An 18,400-nucleotide genomic window follows, 5' to 3' on the forward strand; every position below is an offset into this window, starting at 1 on the left:
AAACTCCTTATGTGTTCCAATGTCCAAAAAGACATTTCTCGAGGAATGCAAAGGAGTATTTAGTGAAAAGCTACGATGACTAAAGGATTATAAACATGAAATAATCTTAAAAGCCGACGCACATCCTGCCAAGTAACGTGTCAGGAATATATCCTTGTCGACTCGGACAGAAATTGAGGCCATACTGGAAGAATGGTGTAAAATTGGTATAATTGAATCAATCAATGCATCAGAGTGGCTATCACCAGTAGTCACTGCATAAAAGAAAAAATGGCACAACTGGTTTGTGCACTGACCTCCGCCAACTTAGTCGCCGTGTTGCAGTTGATTGTCAGCCTTTGCCTCTGATAAATGAGATCGTGATAACATTGGACCCAGCTAAAATCTTTACTATGCTCGATTTTACTGCAGAATACCACCAGATACAACTGGAAGAAAGGAAAAAAAAATACACAGCATTCTTCACTCCTAAAGGAGCCTGCCAGTTTAACAGATTATCTTTCGGGCTATGCTCTGCATCTCCTGTCTTCCAGTGTATAATGAATCAACTTTTCACTAGCATGGAAGGTATAAGATCATTTCAAGATGACATGTTAATATCCAGCAAAACAAAGGAAGAACATATATCTGTACTGATGAAAGTACTCCAAAGAATCCAGGACAGCGGTCTGACTTTACAAAAAAAACAAAAAAAAGTAAGTTAGGACACCTCATTGATGAACATGGTATTCGGCCAAAACTATCTTTGATAACTGCAATCTCAAAGTCCCCAACACAACTTAACAAGGTAGAACTTTCATCATTTTTGGGTATGTGTGAATTCAACTCCAAATTCATACAAAATTATGCTGTAAAGGGAGAACCACTTTGGAAATGGATAGAGAGAGAGACAGAATTTGAATGGCATGAGAATTGGGAGGAGAGCACGAAAGACATAAAAACAGAACTTGAACTTGCACCATCTCTGCAGTCATTTTATTGAAAATGTCAAAGCATTGTAACTACTGAGGCAAGTCAGGTAGGGTTGGGTGTGGTACTGAGTTAGAAAACAGGGAAGGGTGGAGAATACTATTGCCTTTGCTTCACGTATATCGAGGGGCCCAGAGACAAAATATTCTGTGATTTAATGAGAATTATTAGTTTGTGTGAGGGCGGTTACTATATTCAAAAGTTTACTTTGGGGCAACAGGTTTATTATTTGCACAGATCAGAAACCACTGGTTAGCATTTTAGAAGGAAAAGGTTCAAGGAAACAAGAATAGCGACGCGCCACGTGACAATGAACCAGACTGCGATAACACTGAGTATGATGCTATCAGACTCTATCACAAGAAATGTACTACGTATTATCTTCAGACAGAGGCACTGTTTGTGTGCCAGCTGTATGTAACTGTACCTTATTTCTCATGTACCCCATTTTCCCTTCCCTCTGACTAAAACCTAAATAAAAAGAATGTTTAAAAATACTGAGGACGATAATGTTCTGCTGGATACATGTTTGTTTGACTGTGATGATTCCAATGGCGCCATTACCAAACAAGAGTGGATGGTGCACGTTAGGAGGGATAATGCATTAACAGAAATAAGAGAATACATTGTCAATGGCCCGACAAAAGTACTAAATGAAGCAATAAGGCTGTACTTGAAGATAAGGGATGACATCACTATTGTTGAAGATGTAATTCTCCATGGTGACACCTTAACTGCACCAACATCTTTCAGGAAAATGTTAATAGCACTAGCCCATTAAAGCCATGTGGGAATGACCAGAACAAAAGAAAAAGTCAGGGAACAATATCGGTGGCCCTCCATGGACCATGATGTTGACTTGTTTGTCAACCGCTGTTCCATCTCTAATAATCTAGAAAAAACCTTTGCTACCACTGATGCCACATGATGTCTGAGGAGTTACCTGAGAGTTGCTGGATAAAAGCCAGGATCAACTTTATTAGACCAATGAATGCTTTACCGCTAGAAATGCGTAATGACATTTTTGAATTTTTTATTTCAGCAAAATGATTCAAGTCAAATTTTTATCACAACCCACTACGTCCAAAGTGATTGAATTCCTGAACCAATTATTAAGTAGGAAAAGATTTCTACATTAATTAGTCACTGACAAAGGGGTGTAATTTGTGTCTCAAGAATTTGTTACATTCATGAGGATGTCACAGAACATATAAGGTCGTCTCTGTACCATCCCCAGGGCCACTGCAATTATAAAACTTTGTAGCTGCTCTACATATCGCATAGCTATAGATTTGCTGCATTTGCCACATTATCCATCATCTGATGCATAATCTATAGATTTTAACAAAAAAGATTGCTTCTAGCTCAAATGGTTCAAAAGTTACTAAAAATGCAGCGACACGTGTTGACGCAAAGTGAAGGCTCCTTTGTAAAAGTTAACTGATCACCTTTCTGTTTCTTATTGTCATATGTGGGGATTAAACTACTACTAATGAGGTGCAACCAATGTCCAGACAGTGTTACCAAGTTTAGAAATGACGAAATAATGAAGTAATAATATTACAAAATGTGGTGCATTATGCTACATAATTTAGTTTGTTTTGCCACATAATTTACTCGACCCTACCACATGGTTTGGTCCTCTTCTGTCACATAATTCAGCTTGAAAGGGCTAACAATCCAGTCAAAGAAACTATTCAAACAGTGCTAAAGTATCACATGCCTATAGAAGCAGCCCTTTGAACCAGGTTGTGGTCATCACTCCCCTCAACACCACAGGTTACTAAGAGGTAGGTTAACCATTACATTTCTGCAGCCATATTGGTCTTTAGATTGGAAACATGGGAAAATTGAGAACATGAAGAAAAAAGAAATCTGAATGAGAAATTTGGTGGACAAGCACCAAAGGCGCATGTGCAATAACTATGACACTAGAAATGTAGTCAAGAGAATGTCTGCCCATGCTAGTGACACGGTGAGAGAAAAATAATCAAAAAATCAAGCGATGTCAAAAACGGTAGAAGTTTCTTCTTCTCATCCAAACTCCTTTTCTCATCAGCTGTTTTGGATAAGATCTTCTTCATCAAATGAGGAAGGGTTGATTGGTAGTAGACAATTAAGTTACTTAGTGCTTGCTGGACCAGCTGCAGATAGTACTTAATGTTTCCAGTAAAGAGCTATGTAAATCTGCCTCGTTTTTTTTACCTTAAATTACTAAAACTCATGGAATAGTTGTATTCCTAATGCACTGATTTTAATAGAAATATCTGTATATGTTTTGTAATTTGAGACATCTGTAAGTGTAGTACAAATACAAATTAATACAACAAAACCCCAGCCGGCCACAAAAAATGATCTTATCTCACAACAGGCAAATAACCAGAAAATTAATACCATCACTAATACAACAAGATCGTTTGTCAAAAAAGGATTTGATTACAATATTTAAATACACACTTTCAAATGAATAGATTCAGTGATACGTTTTCACACACACACAATGTAAACAAAGTCAGAAAGAAATGGTAGTTAATTCTCAGATGAACTTAAACTATCAACCTTATAAAACAACATCTTTATTCTTTGTTCTAGTTCTCCTCCACTGGCAATGTGACCGCTACCACCAGGTGGATGATATCAGAAATGTTATCAAAAGTAAAATGTAATGGAACCAAATATGCATGCAGGTAACTCCCATACAGGCTCGGTCCTACTCCAGGCGTCCCTTTTCACTCTGTTCCTCACGCACTATTTAGGCATAAAATGTACTTTACCTACTAGAGCAAGTAAAAAACTTTCACTATTTGCTTCAAGCCTGCTTCATGGCTCAGGAGATGGGAAGAAAAAGAAAAGCACGATGGCAAGAGCTGCATCTGGCCAGAGGCATAACAGAAAAGGCTGTCCTGCAGGTTACATAAATGAAAAGTATGTCCACTTGCTTCCTTGTTTTGAAGATCCTAACAAAACTTTGTTATCCCCGTGCCTCCTTCCACCCGACCATCATCTGGGGTACCATTTCTTCACAGCAGAACTATTGGAATGACCTCTATCTGGGGATTTCTCAGTGTCTCCTCTACTACTCGAGTGTTGCAGGACATTGCAACTCATTTCATTCACATTAGTAGATGCAATCACATCACTTCTCAACTTAAATGGCTACATACACCCTTAATAATACCCCTGCACTTGCCCTTGTTCCACTAACCACACCGGAAACGTCTTCATCTGCCACCTGCAGAACAGCATCGACCTTCATGGATTCTCCACCCTTTCAAAGGAAATCTGCTTACAGTAACTTATGTGTGGCATCCTCACTTTGGGGAATGTATTTTTTTTTCGGGGAGAGGGGTTTACACTGTCAAAGCCTAGAATTTTCCTCAATATTCATTAAGCGTGATGGAGAATTACTCTTTTTTTCCGCTAAGTTCTCAAAATCCGCTTCTTATCACCTCTTTATTTTTCAATTTCCCATACCTTCTACTTTACCTCTGCAGGCTCTCCCATCTCCATTTCTGTGCTAACACCAGGACATTCAGTTCCAGGGTAGAAACTGTGTTTTATAAATAACGACTGTTCATTCATTCATATGAAAGGGCATTTGGCTGACTGTCAGTTCCATTGCTCAGATATTGTGTGAACATATATTAAATATGCGGAACTTTCCTGTAGGTTTCAAAGAATATGGGGCACAAGTTTGTCCTTTTTAAGACTGCACTTCAGTCTCTTCTGGAGTCAACATTAGCTTCCTTAACTAAAGAAGTATGCAGCCATTATAGTGATGGAAAAAATATCTATACAAACATTTCTGTCCAGACAAATTGAAATCTTTGCTAAGGGAAAGTGGTCTTCTACACATCCAAGAAATGTACTGCACTTGCAGCTGCGGTCGTAGCTCAAAGAAGTCCCACTCCAATTTATGGGTATGACGCACTCTCCTCAGCCTATCAACCTCTACTTTCTGTGGACCCATTTGATGGGCAATGTCTAGCTCAATACCTAGTTACAAATGTCTATGACAGCTTTGCCTGCCCCTTTGATTGTTCCAACTTCAGGAAAAGAAGCAGTAGCTTAAATGTCAACACAATGCTATGAAGTTGGCTGTAATTGTTTGATTGCTGAGAAACGTATACTCCCTGGGCGATTAGGCTCTGTCATAAAAGAATCGCTGTACTACTGGTAAAGTCTTAAAATGCAGTCCTGTGTGTTGGTCCCAGTGCGATTACAGGTGCAGATCCAAATCACTTACCATAAACTTCAGTAGGAAAGACATACAAATGCCAACAGACCCCAATAATGTTGAAACGGCAAGTTTAAGCTGACTTATAAGGAATGTAGGGGGGAATAGGTTGTACTGCAGGGTTCTAACCCTTGAAGGCAGAGGGAATAAAAAGTCCTATTATGTGTATAAGACATCTCATAATAACTACAGTCCACGTTTTGAGGACATTTTGGCTGATCACAGTGAACTCAGACAAGGGCAGGATCTTGAAAACCAGTCAGTGCAAAATGCTTCGTAAGGAAATCATCAGATTGTGGACACACACGGCGATCAGTTTGTGGACATACATGGCGTCCTATACACCTCCAGTTTCAGTCAAGGCAACTGCAGTGTTGTTAAAGTCTTTAGGAAAGACCCGCACAATTGTGCTACGACACTATAAAAAGAAAGAACACTTTTGGTGAGACAGCAACTTACCTTAATGAAACAGGTATTGCGGGAGGGTGGTCTACTTTAAATGTCTGGGTATGATATTTCTCTGTGTTGATGAAGCAATGATTTGTGGTGACCTTGGAGGAGGAAGGACTTCTCAATTGGCAAATCTGATCCCAACAAGGGTCCTGGATGACTAGACAATAATGATGGTAAATGGAGGTGTGTGCCTCTATTATGAGAAATGGGTTTCAGTGCGGCAGAAGGAGGGGGCAGACAAAGATTCAGGTTGCCAAAAGTAGTTACTGTTCATTTAGCTTGACAGTTATTAGTAGACTGGTCTCTGATGGTAGATAAACCATTCTCCTTTCTCAGCAAAAGTTCTGTCCATCGTGATGTTGTGCTGCTGGTAGCTTTGTTCAGACAATCAATGGCTCCTGGATACTTCAAATAAGTAAACATGGATTGGTGGTGATGACAGGCCAGAACTTAGGGCTTTATTCAGAGTTTGGCAGATGTGGGATATCTACCAAAAAGCAGTGGATGTCCCACTTACCTTATTTAGAGTGCAAATGACCACATCTGTTAAATCCCCCAAAACAAGGTCATTAGTCACAACTATCTGAGGTTCAACTTAAATTTATGTTTTGTTTTCCAATTGTGAAAACAGGTATTTCCCCATCCAGGTGAGATCAATGGTCCTTTTTGGGTTCCCACTGTGAACAATGAAGAAATAAAAACTACCTGATTGACATGGACACAATTTTTGTGCTGGTGGCAATAGGAGAAAATGCTTTCTCTAAGTTAGAGATTCTTTGTTTTATCAAGAAGCTCTCTAATATTTTACTCAGCTATTTCTAGAAACAAGCATTGGACTCCTCCCCCCCCCCAATGCCGTGCCACCAGAGATGCATTCACAGGGTTAATGCGGAGCCTAAACATCACTCAATCTTTGCAACGAGCAAGTTAAGAAAAACCCAAATTGCAATACAAAAATAACAAAAAGCTGGTGTCTACATTATGTGCTTAAAACATGGGTATCCAACCTTTTTACTAATGAGAGCTACTTTTGCTCCACGAAAATCATCCTGAGCTACCAAAATCATTAGTGTTGCACACTTAAGAGAAGAGTACATTAGTGGCCATGGGTCCGCTACAAGGACCTAGTTACAAGGGCCTATGCAAGAGTACCACCCATTATTACCTTAGTACGGGATTGCCAGCAGAAAATGTAAAAACGCTTAGTCAGTTTGAAGTAACTCTACAAGGGTAAACACATAACAGCCATGGCTGCAATGTTCCCTTGCACAAAGGGAATCATGTTATTAATAAGTCTTCAAATGCTGCATGACTTATCATTCGACTATCAGCTTTAAATATATGATTGAAATCATGGGTTCTGAAAATACACATATTTTCACCTGAAATACACACTTTTCAATTTTGTTATACACTTGTTAATTCAACCAAGCAAAAGTGCCTAATTTGGTTTGCTGAACTCCACACAGGAGAGCTACTCACAGGTAGCTAGAGAGCTACCAGTAGCTTAGAAGCTACTGGTTGGAGAAGCCTGCCTTAAAGGTTGTCCGTGGAAACGGGCCGCCTGTGAAGAGGTTAGTAACTGATACAACAGCTGAAGACCAGGAAGGATCCGAGGAACTCCTGAGATAGAGAAAGTGCTCTTCTTTAGAGGACACTCCCACAAAACAAATACTTGTTTTGGAAATGAGAGATAAGCAACTGTTAAACTGATCCTTTGCTTCATGTTGTTATCAGATAAAGTTGAATAACATTTTCATTATAAAAAACTGATCCTTTGTTTTTTGGTTAGTAACAAAGCCATGGGAAATCATCACTCTGTACATCTGCAGTAACTCAAGCGGCGCTTCCGAGCTCCACCTGGATTACAATTCTTATTTTTTTTATATATAGAGAGAACGGAAAAGAACAATAAATATCTCTGTTTAATAATAGGTAGAGATGAAAGAACAAGAATCTGGTGAAGCTTGCCAACATTTAAATTAAGAAATATTATAAATGTACACTTGGGTAAAGATGAAGAAAGTACAACTACCCAGAGATGGCAGCAGAGCAACTGGCACACCTCTGGAAAGTAATGCAGAGACCCCTTTTTGGGTCAAGACACCACAGAACAAGATAGGAACTCAATAATGGGACACTGTAAGATGTGTAAACATAGAAAAGGGGAATCCCTGCTCTCCACTTAAACAAGCCCAAAAGAGACAAAGCATTATTTCTCATGTAATGAGGACTAAAAATAAATCAGTGATTAGATAACAGAGATTTACCAAGAGATTCATTATAGACTGCCATGAACTGGCAATTACCTTTACAGTGAAAACAACATTTAAAACAGGGTAAAGTATTTCAAAGTAGGCAATCGGAGGATGGTGGGAATCAAACAAATATCTAGTCAGTGCAATGGACACACAATGGCCGCGCTCTTGTATCTCAGCCACATAAACAGGCTATCAGTAGAAAGAGCACTATTGGGAGAAGAAGGTGGCACGATGTCTGATAATCCACATACAGAAAAGAAAAAACAATGATTCCACTACACAGTCTGAAACATACACATATCATGGCATGATTGTTTGTCTGGGTTGCCAGAGTAACTGAAGTGAGAAGTGAGGCATAAGTGGTTCTTATGAAGGGTAAGGAGACGAGAATGTATAGCCAACATCACTACACATTAGCATAGTTTCGGATACTGTTTGGCAGTGTTCAGCAATCTCTGAGAATGGAGAGGCAGTATATAAGGTTAAAACCTTCTATATCACAAAATTAAATGATCCAGGGATGTTGGTCGTTTGCCATTTCCTTTTGTTTGCAGAAACTAGATAGCACTGAACTTGTGCAAGGACAAAAAAACAGATAATGCACTCTGTGCTATTAATCCAAGTCTTGTCGAGTCCAAAATATTACCAATAACTGTTAAAACGGAGTTGTGCAAGTACAGAAACTCAAAAGAATTTGGGGGAAATTTGGGCTTATCATGGGCTGAATGGTTTATGAAAACATCCGATTGCAGAAACGCAATGTATAAGTCTTATTAAATGCCAAAGCAGTGTGTACACATTTGTCGGTTGTATTTTACAATCGATAAAACTAATGAAATCTCGGTTATTAAAAAAGTTACTGTGCAAGCAACATGGTGTAATGTGCAGCACTGGACAAGAGGAAAAATCAAAACTTATCGACATGGAACTTAAAAGATTCCCAGTCATTCATTAAAAATCAATTAACACAGATACTGTCATACGGCTAATAAATGTTAGGTTTCAGTAACATTTCCATCTATTGGGCATTAATGTAATACAACATTTAATAAACGGTTTACTATCTGCGGTTTCAGAAAAAACACTGAATTTTACATCTGGATGGGAACATCATTGAAATGTGCTTTGACCTCCTGGGAATAAAACGAGCAGTAGACATTGATTCTCTCCAAAGGTGACTGTACAAACCGGTATTATGGGGCAGCGCCCTAATACGCACTATTTCAGCACGTTTGACAAAGAAAATATGTCCTCGTACAAAACCATTCAAAAATGCATTGTTAATACATTAAGATTCATTAGTTGGGAGGAATTCACATGAAGCTTATATTAAATACTAAAATACGAGAAGGGAACACCGGTGAAATTATTAATCAATAAATGTAGTTTGCATTCAAGAGTAAGTAGTTTTTCCTTGAGAATCTTTACAATACCCATCACTGGGTTTAATCGGGTTCTTGTGAAATGAAGTACAGTGGGAGCTGAAATTCTTTTGTAGTTCAGTGGCTGACTTATAAATTACAATTTGTGTGCTCAATTTAACAATTATCCACATTAGATCGATAGATTGAAAAAACATCTTTGCAGCCCTTTTCCCGCTGCTCCTCAGTATCAATCACAACTGTTCCTGGCATCTTTCAATCCAGATACTTACTCAAACTGTCTCAAGTGTATTCATGAATTACATCTGACTGTAAAACCCACAGCCAACCACCTGCAGACAGTGAAACCCTGTAACAGCATCAGTATTTTAAAATACTATTTCAAATCCCCTTCTTTAAAAAGTACTACTTATTGTCACTTCGTGAATGGCTGAAGGAATAGGGATCGAGAGCCACCATAACGAGCACTATCAACTGGTAGCTAGCTCAACTAGTCTCTTAACAATTTAATTGTCACAAACTGTATATAGTTCAGTCGTTGGAATTGGCACATATACTGTTGATCTCTTCCAAATACATCCTTTTTATGAAAAAAGAAGTATTGTGACATCGAGCTATACCTGTTGTCTTCTGATGTTCTCTGCAGTATCCTTATGATGGGTCCAGGATCCAGTTTATCTTAGAAGCATACACTATGAAATGACACCCGAAAACCACATATACAAATAATGTCACAGGCTTGAAAATGTTAAAACGGTGCTTGTAGATTCTTCTCCCTTTTTTCCTTTCAGCTGTGCAAATCCAAGCAAATGTGCAGTGTACAGAATTCCAGTCTCGTTAAAACTGCATCACTTCGGTCTTACACCGAAACAAAGACGTCAAGATAGAGTCGATCGTAAGATTCCCGGAAGCACAAAATGAAAAGGAGGCTGAGCAAACAGGATCCGGTGAGGCACCAGTTCAACCAGGACAGCTCTGCAAATGAGAAAACAACACTCAGTGTCTTAAACAATCTCATAAGGCATATTTCCCATGGTGGAGCTTATCCCTGGACTCCTTGAAGCACAGAATACACAGCAGACCGAGCAAACACGATCCAGCGAGGATCCCATTGAACCACGAAAGGTCTGTATAAACACAAGAAAACAACATATACTCTAGTTCAAAAACGCTTGCCAAGGAGGCCAGACCTGCTGACTACACGAGTCCTTTTTAGATGTGCTGCATTAAACTCTGGTTGGTAATGATTGCTTGACAGACTGATTCTATCTAGATTGACAACTGTATAGAAATACTTGTTTTCATATAATTTGTGTGATCTTCAATGGAATGATAAGAAATCGTCTGAATTCTCATTTCCATTAAATATGTAATTTAATTGGTAATGTATATCCAAAACCAACTTAAACTGATATTCACGTGAACACTATTCCATTTTAATTTGATACCTTTATAAACAAATAGATTTAGGGCGTAAGCAAGCAAAAGAAATGCTGACACTCCAGAATTAAGGGTGGAACACCCTGGGTCTTACTTAAAAACATGTTAAATGGTTTGATTGTAACTAGTTATGTCCCGGTAAAAGTCATATTTGCGAACCAAAGGGCTGAGAGTGAAGAAAATGAATTAACTATCATGAAAAAACAAACAAAATCTCACTTGACCTTAATATCTTCACAAAGGGATTAAGCGCAAAACGGTCTGCCCAGAAGTAATACTTTTACTACATTTACATTTTATGAATATTTATATTTTCAAGAGTCTTATTAATTACATAATACTTTGTTTCTTTACACAATTATTAATTCTGTACATTTAATTTCATCCTTAGAACATACAATAATCAACCCAAGAACCACTATTTACAAATTTTCTTGAAGCTAGACATAAATAATTAACAATATATCTAAGTGCTTCTTCCACCCCCTTTCAAATACATCACTCTCACTCACACCAACATTTACACTCGGGCACACATCAACTCACTTATACATTGCATCCCCATCCCAGCCACCGCATCACATACACTACAAAATTAATCAGGAAAAGAAAACTCAAATTTTGAACGTTGCTGTGTTGTGGGCTGGGATGTTGGCACAATGTCAGCTAACGCACACTTCGATGGTACACAAAAACAAATTCAGCCCCCCTTCATCAGGACCACCTTTAAAGAAGTTTACGATAATGGTGGCTATATATGGGGGGGGGGGTGTTGTTCTGATGAAATGGCACAAGGCTTCTTCTGGTCTAAATTCTTCTAGGATTTTCGCCAAAAGTTAAATCGACCAGTTGGATGTATCCAGGCAAGAGGTTTTCATAATCTCGGATGAAAACTCGAGGAAATGTAGCCCATTCCAGGATTTCAAATAAAGCTTAAAGTCTCCCAATTAGGGTTTCAAGAAGCCCGTAGGAAGACAAAATCTATTGAAGTCTATTGAAAACACTTCACTTGCCTAAAATAGAAACTGGGACTTAGGGCGTTATTAGCAGCAGAAATGTATAACTCAGACTTGGCCTTATAAGAATTTAGACCAGAAGAAGCCTGAATTCTAGGGCATAGCAAAAAATACACATTACCTACACTGGTCAACAATTCCTGCTGCTAACTTCATGGCATTCCTCAGCCCTCACAGTAATAACCAAAGGTAATTTAATGACAACATGGGAAAGACCATTGTCTAACTCCTCAGACTACAGACCACTTTTTTCCTTAAAAAAGAAAACAACAATTCTAGAATCAAAGTAACTTTGCCTTAGCCTTAAAAACAAGCATTGGCAAAGGCAATAGGTCTCACCAATGTGAGAGCTTCTGGAGTTGGCAATGTGTTTTAGCTACGTTGTACACCAGGGTGGCTGCTATTCAGCAAGTCTAAAAGTTAGTGGCCTGGGGTGGATTGGAGTACACTGGGGTAGAGTGGAGTGGGGTGGGGTGTAGTGGAGAAGGGTAGCCTGGGGCAGAGTGGGGTATATTGGGGTAGAGTGGAATAGAGAAGAGCGGGGTAGATTGTAGTGGGTAGATTGCATACAGTGAGTTAGACTGGAGTGGGGTCGCTTGTAGTGGTGTAGAGTTGGACTGAGGTGGAGAGGCAGAGTGGAGTAGATTGGACTGGGGTGGGTGGAATAGAGTGGGGTAGACTGGAGTGGAGTAGAGTGGGATAAACTGGACTGGGGTGGATTAGGGTACATTGGATTTGAGTGGGAAAGATTGGTGTGAGGTAGACTGAGTGGAGTACGGGAGACTGGGGTAGACTGGAGTAGATTAAAGTGGGGTAAAGTTGAGTGGAGTTGATTGGGTTAGATTGAGTGAAGTGGGGTAGAGTGGATTGGAGTTGGAAAGTCTAGAATGGAGAAGGATAGATTTGTATAAAGTGGGGTTGATTGCAGCAGGGTAGATTGAAGTGGGGTAGGTTGAGGTAGACTGGGATACATTGGAGTATGGTAGAAGATTGGAGTAGGGTAAACTAAGGAAGGGTAAATTCAAGTAGGATGGGGTGGACTAGATTTCAGGTAGGTTGGGGTGATAGATTGGAGTAGGGAAGACTGGATGGGGTAGGGAAGATTGGTGTGGAGAGGGTTAGACTGGGGTGGAGAGGTTTAGAGTGGAGTGGGGTAGATTCAGGCAGAGTTGAGTGTGGCAGATTGGGGTAGAGTGAGTGGATGGTTGTGGAGTAGGGTTTGAAGAGAAGTGAGGTAAATTGGAATGGAGTGGGGTAGATTGGGGTATGGTAGACTGAAGTGGAGTCGCAAAGGTTGGGAGTGAGGTAGATTAGAGTGGAGTTGTTTGGACTGGGGTAGACTGGAGAGGGGACGACTTAAATGGGGTAGATTTAAGTGGGATAGTTTGGAGTGGGGTGGAATAGATTGTAGAGGATCAGATTGGGGTACATTGGAGTGGGGTAGATTGTGGTGGGCTGGGTAGGGTAGACTATGGTGGGACAGATTGGAAAGGAGTGGAGTAGGGTTGACTGGGGTGAAGAGTGGATTGGGGTAGAGGGTTAGACTGGAGTGGAGAAGACTGGACTGCAATGACGTGGAGTATATCAGAGTGGAGCGGGGTAGATTGGGGTGGAGTAGACTGTAGTCAAGTGGGGTGGGGTAGATTGTATTGAAGTGGGGTGGGGTAGATTGTATTGTAGTGGAGTGGGCTGAGGTAGACTGGAGTGCAGGAAGGAAGAGTTGAGTGGGATAGATTGTGTCAGGCTCGAGTGGAGTGGATTGGGGTACATTTGAGTGAGGTGGGTAGAGTGTGGTGTAGTGGAGCAGATTAAAGTGGAGTGGGCTAGACTGGGGTACAGTGGACCGGGGAATTTTGGAGTGGAGCGGGGGAGTATAGAGTGGGTAACCTGTGGTAGATTTGAATGGGGTAGATTGTGGTAGACTGGAGTGGGGTAAATTGGGGAGAGTGGAGTGAGGTAGACTGGGTGGACTGAAGAAGGGTAGACTGGAATGGGGTGGGGTAGATTTTTGTGGAGGGGTAGATTGGAAAAGGGCAGACTGGAGTGGGGTAGACTGAAGTAAGGAAGGTTGGAGTAGGGTTGAGTGAAGTAAACTGGGGTGGGATAGAATGGAATACAGTATCCTGGGGTGAGGTAGATTGGAGAGGAGTAGAGTAGGGTTGATTAGGGTGGAGAAGGGTGGCTTGGGGGAGAGGTTTAGACTGGAGTGGGGTAGACTGGACTGCGGTGAACTGGAGCATATTAGAGTAGAGTGGTTTAGATTGGGGTGGAGTAGATTGTAGTCAAGTAGAGTGGGGTAGATTGCGGTAGATTACATTGTAGTGGAGTGGGCTGAGGTAGACTGGAGTGCAGGAAGGTAGAGTTGAGTAGGGTAGACTGTGGCAGGCTGGAGTGGATTGGGGTACACTGGAGTGAAGTGAGGTAGAGTGGGGTGTAGTGGAGCAGATTAGAGAGGAGTGGGCTAGGCTGGGGTACAGTGGACTGGGGAATATTGGAGTGGAGCGGGGTCAATTGGAGTGCGGTAGATTTGAATGGGTAACTTGTGGTAGATTTGAATGGGGTAGGTTGTGGTTGATTGAAGTGGGATGAACTGGGGAGAGTGGAGTGAGGTAGGCTGGGTGGACTGAAGAAGGATAGATTGGAATGGAGTGGGTGGATTGGGGTACATTTGTGTGGAGGGGTAGACTGGACTGCAGTGAACTGGAGCATATCAGAGTGGAGTGGTTTAGATTGGGGTGGAGTAGATTGTAGTCAAGTAGAGTGGGGTAGATTGCAGTAGATTGCATTGTAGTGGAGTAGGCGGAGGTAGACTGGAGTGAAGGAAGGTAGAGTTGAGTAGGGTAGATTGTGGCAGGCTGGAGTGGAGTGGATTGGGGTACACTGGAGTGAAGTGGGGTAGAGTGGGGTGTAGTAGAGCAGATTAGAGTGGAGTGGGCTAGGCTGGGGTACAGTGGACTGGGGAATATTGGAGTGGAGAAGGGTCAATTGGAGTGGGGTAGATTACAATGGGTAACTTGTGGTAGATTTGAATGGGGTAGGTGGTGGTTGATTGAAGTGGGATGAACTGGGGAGAGTGGAGTGAGGCAGACTGGGTGGACTGAAGAAGGATAGATTGGAATGGATTGGGGTAGACTGGGGTACATTTGTGTGGAGGGGTAGATTGGAAAAGAGTAAACTGGAGTGGGGTAGACTGAAGTGAGGTAGGTTGGAGTAGGGTTGAGTGCAGTAAACTGGTAGACTGGGGTGGGACAGAAAGCAAAACAGTATACTGGGGTGGGCTAGACTGGCGAGGGGTGGAAGAGGGTGGATTAGGGAGGGAAGTTTTAGAATATAGTGGAATGGGATAGGATGAAGTGGAGTGGGGTAGAGTGGAGTGGGGTAGAGTGGAGTGTGGCAGAGTGGAGTGTGGTAGATTGGGTTAAAGTGCAGTGGGGTGAATTGGGGTAGATTAGAGTGAAATAGACTAGAAAGGAGTGGGGTGAACTGGACTGAGTGGGGTAGATTGGAGTGCAGTGAGGTAGAGAAGAGTGGGATAGATGGGAGAGGAGTGGGTTAGATGGGAGAGGAGTGGGGTAGATTGGAGAGGAGTGGGGTAGATTGGTGTGGAGTGGGACAGACTGGGGAGGACTTGAGTGATATAGATTTGTGTGGGATGGAAGTTTTGAGTGGTGTAGATCAAGGTGCGGTAGATTGGAGTAAGGTAGACTGGAGTGGGGTAGAGTGGAGTAGAGTTCTGGTAGATTGGAATGGGGTAGACTGGGATGGGACAAATTGGGGAGTGATAGATTGAGTTCAAGTGGGGTGCGGTGGGGTAGACAGGAGAAGGGTGGAGTAGGGTTGATTGGGGTGCAGAAGGTTAGATCGGAGTGGAGTGGGGTAGACTGGAGCGAGATAGATTGCTGTGGTGTATGGAGTGGGGTACACTGGAATGGAGTGGGGTAGACTGAAGTGGGGTAAATAGTGGAGTGGGGAAGATGGGGCTGAGGTAGATTGGGGTGGAGTTAGTTGGATTGAAGTAGATTGGAGTGGGGTAGTCTAGAGTAGGGTAGATCTGAGTGAGGTAGACAGGTGCAGATTGAAGTGGAGTAAACTCAAGGCAGAATGGAGTGGGATGGATGGGGTAGATTGGGGTCCGGTAAAGTGAATAGGGGTGGGGGAGTGTGGAATATTGGGGTAGAATGGAGTAAGGTCAACTGGGGTGGAGTGTGATCAATTGAAGAAGAGTAGAGTGAAGTGGGGTAGACTAGAGTGGGATAGATTGTAATGGAGCGGAGAGAGAAGGGTAGGGTAAATTGGAATGGTGTGTGGTAGATTGGAGTGTAGTGGGGTAAATTGGAGTGGAGTAGGGTAGATGGGAGTGGAGTCGGGTAGATTGGAGTGAGGTGGATTGGGTGGAGGTGGATTGGGTGGAGGTGGATTGGGGTGGATTGGGTTAGGGTAGAGTGGGGTAGGGGGGAGTTGAGTGGCATATATTGGGAGTCGATTGGGGTAGATTAGAATGGGGTAGGATAGAACGAGGTAGATTATATCGTACTGGATATATTGGAGTAGACTGGAGTGTAGTTGAGTAGAATGTGGTAGATTGCATTGTAATGGAGTAGATTGGGATAGACTGGAGTGGGGTGAGTAGAGTGGGGTAAATTGTGTCAGATTGGAATGAAGAGGATTGGGGTAGGCTGGAGTGCAGTGGGGTAGGTTGGAGTGCAGTAGACTGGAGTGAAGTAGATTGTGGCAGGCAGGAATGGGTAGATTGTGTAAAACTGGAATGGTGTTGGTTGGATGAGATTTGAGTGAAGTGGAGTAGATTGGAGTGGGGTGGGTAGATTAGAGTGAAGTGGAGCAGATTGCAGTGGTGTAGATTGTGATAGACTGAAGTGGGGTAGACTGGAGTAGAGTAGGATAGATTGGAGTGGAGTAAAGAATGGAGCGGGGTAGACTGGATTGTAATGGAGTGAAATGGGGTAGGTTGGAGTTGGGTAGATTGGAGTGGAGCAGAGCAGATTCAAATGTAGACTGGGGAAGTTTGGAGTGGAGTGGCATAGATTGGAGTGCGGTAGACGGGTAGATTATAGTGGGGTAGAGTAGACTGGAGTAGATTGGATAATAGTGGAATGGATTGAGGTAGAGTGTAGTGGAGTGAGGTAGATTGAAGTGGGGCAGATTGCAGTGCGCTATAGTGGGGTGGGCTAGACTGGAGAGGGATGGAGTGGGGTAGATTGGGTTAGCCTGAGTGGAGTGGATAGAGAGGAGTGGTGTATGTTAGAATAGATTGAAGTGGAGTGGGATGGACTGAAGATGGGTGGTAGACTGGAGTGGAGTATACTGGAGTGGCATGGGGTAAATTGGGATGCAGCGGAGTGGGGTAGGAGTGGATTGGGGTAGTTTGGAGTGGAGTAGACTGGAGTGGAGTGGGGTGGACTGGAGTGGAGTATACTGGAGGTGCATGGGCTAGATTGGGTGTGGACTGGAGTGGGGTAGATTGAGGAAGATTATAGTGGAGTGGGGTAGAGTGGATCATAGTGGAGTGGAGTGGGGTAAACTGGAGTAGGCTGGAGAAGAGTATAGTCAGGGCCACTGCAATTATACAATTGTGCCGCTGTGGCATTTTTCGCATAATTATGAATGTGCCATATTTGCCACATAATCCACCATCTGCTGCATAACCTGCAGATTTTAGCAAAAGCACAAACCGTACAAAAGGTACTAAAGGTACTAAAGATGCAGCAACACATGTTCCAGGACTATGGAAGGCCCTTCGCCAAGGTTGACTGGTCATCTTTCTGTTGCTTATTGCTATATCTGGGTGGTACTAATGAGATGCAGCCAATGTCCAGACATTGTTACCAAGTGTAAAACCTACAAAATGTTAAAATAATACTATAACAAAATGTGCTCTGTTATGCTGCATAATTTGCCTGTTCTTGCTGCATAATTCACTCAGTCTTGCCACATAGTTTGGTACTCCCCTGCCCCATATATCCAGTGACCCTGGGCACAGTGTGGTGTTGGTAGATTGGAGGGGGGTAAATTGGAGTAGGTAGACTGGGGTAGGCTGAAGTGTAGTAGGGCAGATGGGAGTGGGGTGGGGTAGACTGGAGTGGGGTGGGGAAGACTGGAGTGAGGTGGATTGGGGTAGACTGGGTTAGACTAGAGTGGAGTGAGATATATTGGAGTGGAAAAGATTGGAGTGGAGTGGAGCAGATTAGATTGGGCTGAAGTGGGGTAGATTAGGATAGACAGGAGTGGGGTAAATTGTGGTAGATTTGAGTGTGGTAGATTGGAGAAGAGTGAAATAGACTGGAGTGGAGTAGGGTAGATTGGAGTGGAGTAGACTTGGGTGGAGTGGGGTAGATTGGAATGGAGTAGACTTGGTTAGATTAGAGTGTAGTGGGGTAGATTGGAGTGGCGTGGGGTAAGCAGTGTTGAGTGGAGGGACACAGAGTGGAGGGGTGTAGATTCAGGGAGTAGACTAGAGCGGCGTGTCATGGAGAGGAGTGGCATGTTAGTATCAGAGTGGAGTTGCATACCGTAGAACAGAGTGGAGTGTCATGGGATGGAGTTACATGGAGTGTCGCAGAGTGGAGTAGTGCAGAGTGGAGTAGTGTAAAGTGGAGTGGTAGTTCACTGCCATTACAGACAACA

The 18,400-nt window shown here is 42.4% G+C and overlaps 1 protein-coding gene across 1 annotated transcript in view; it reads right to left on the bottom strand.

The window, feature by feature from the left end:
• Positions 1 to 3,201: 3,201 nt before the first annotated feature.
• The window catches only part of SLC49A4 (solute carrier family 49 member 4), a 390,034-nt gene continuing 374,835 nt past the window's right edge, over positions 3,202 to 18,400 (bottom strand). Inside the window, exon 9 of the mRNA XM_069224669.1 lies at positions 3,202 to 10,277. Within this exon, the coding sequence (XP_069080770.1) occupies positions 10,162 to 10,277 (116 nt within the window). The 3' untranslated portion in view covers positions 3,202 to 10,161. The remainder of the gene's footprint in view (positions 10,278 to 18,400) is intronic.

The sequence above is a fragment of the Pleurodeles waltl genome, chromosome 3_1 (assembly GCF_031143425.1).
Source record: "Pleurodeles waltl isolate 20211129_DDA chromosome 3_1, aPleWal1.hap1.20221129, whole genome shotgun sequence".
Lineage (NCBI taxonomy): Eukaryota > Metazoa > Chordata > Amphibia > Caudata > Salamandridae > Pleurodeles > Pleurodeles waltl.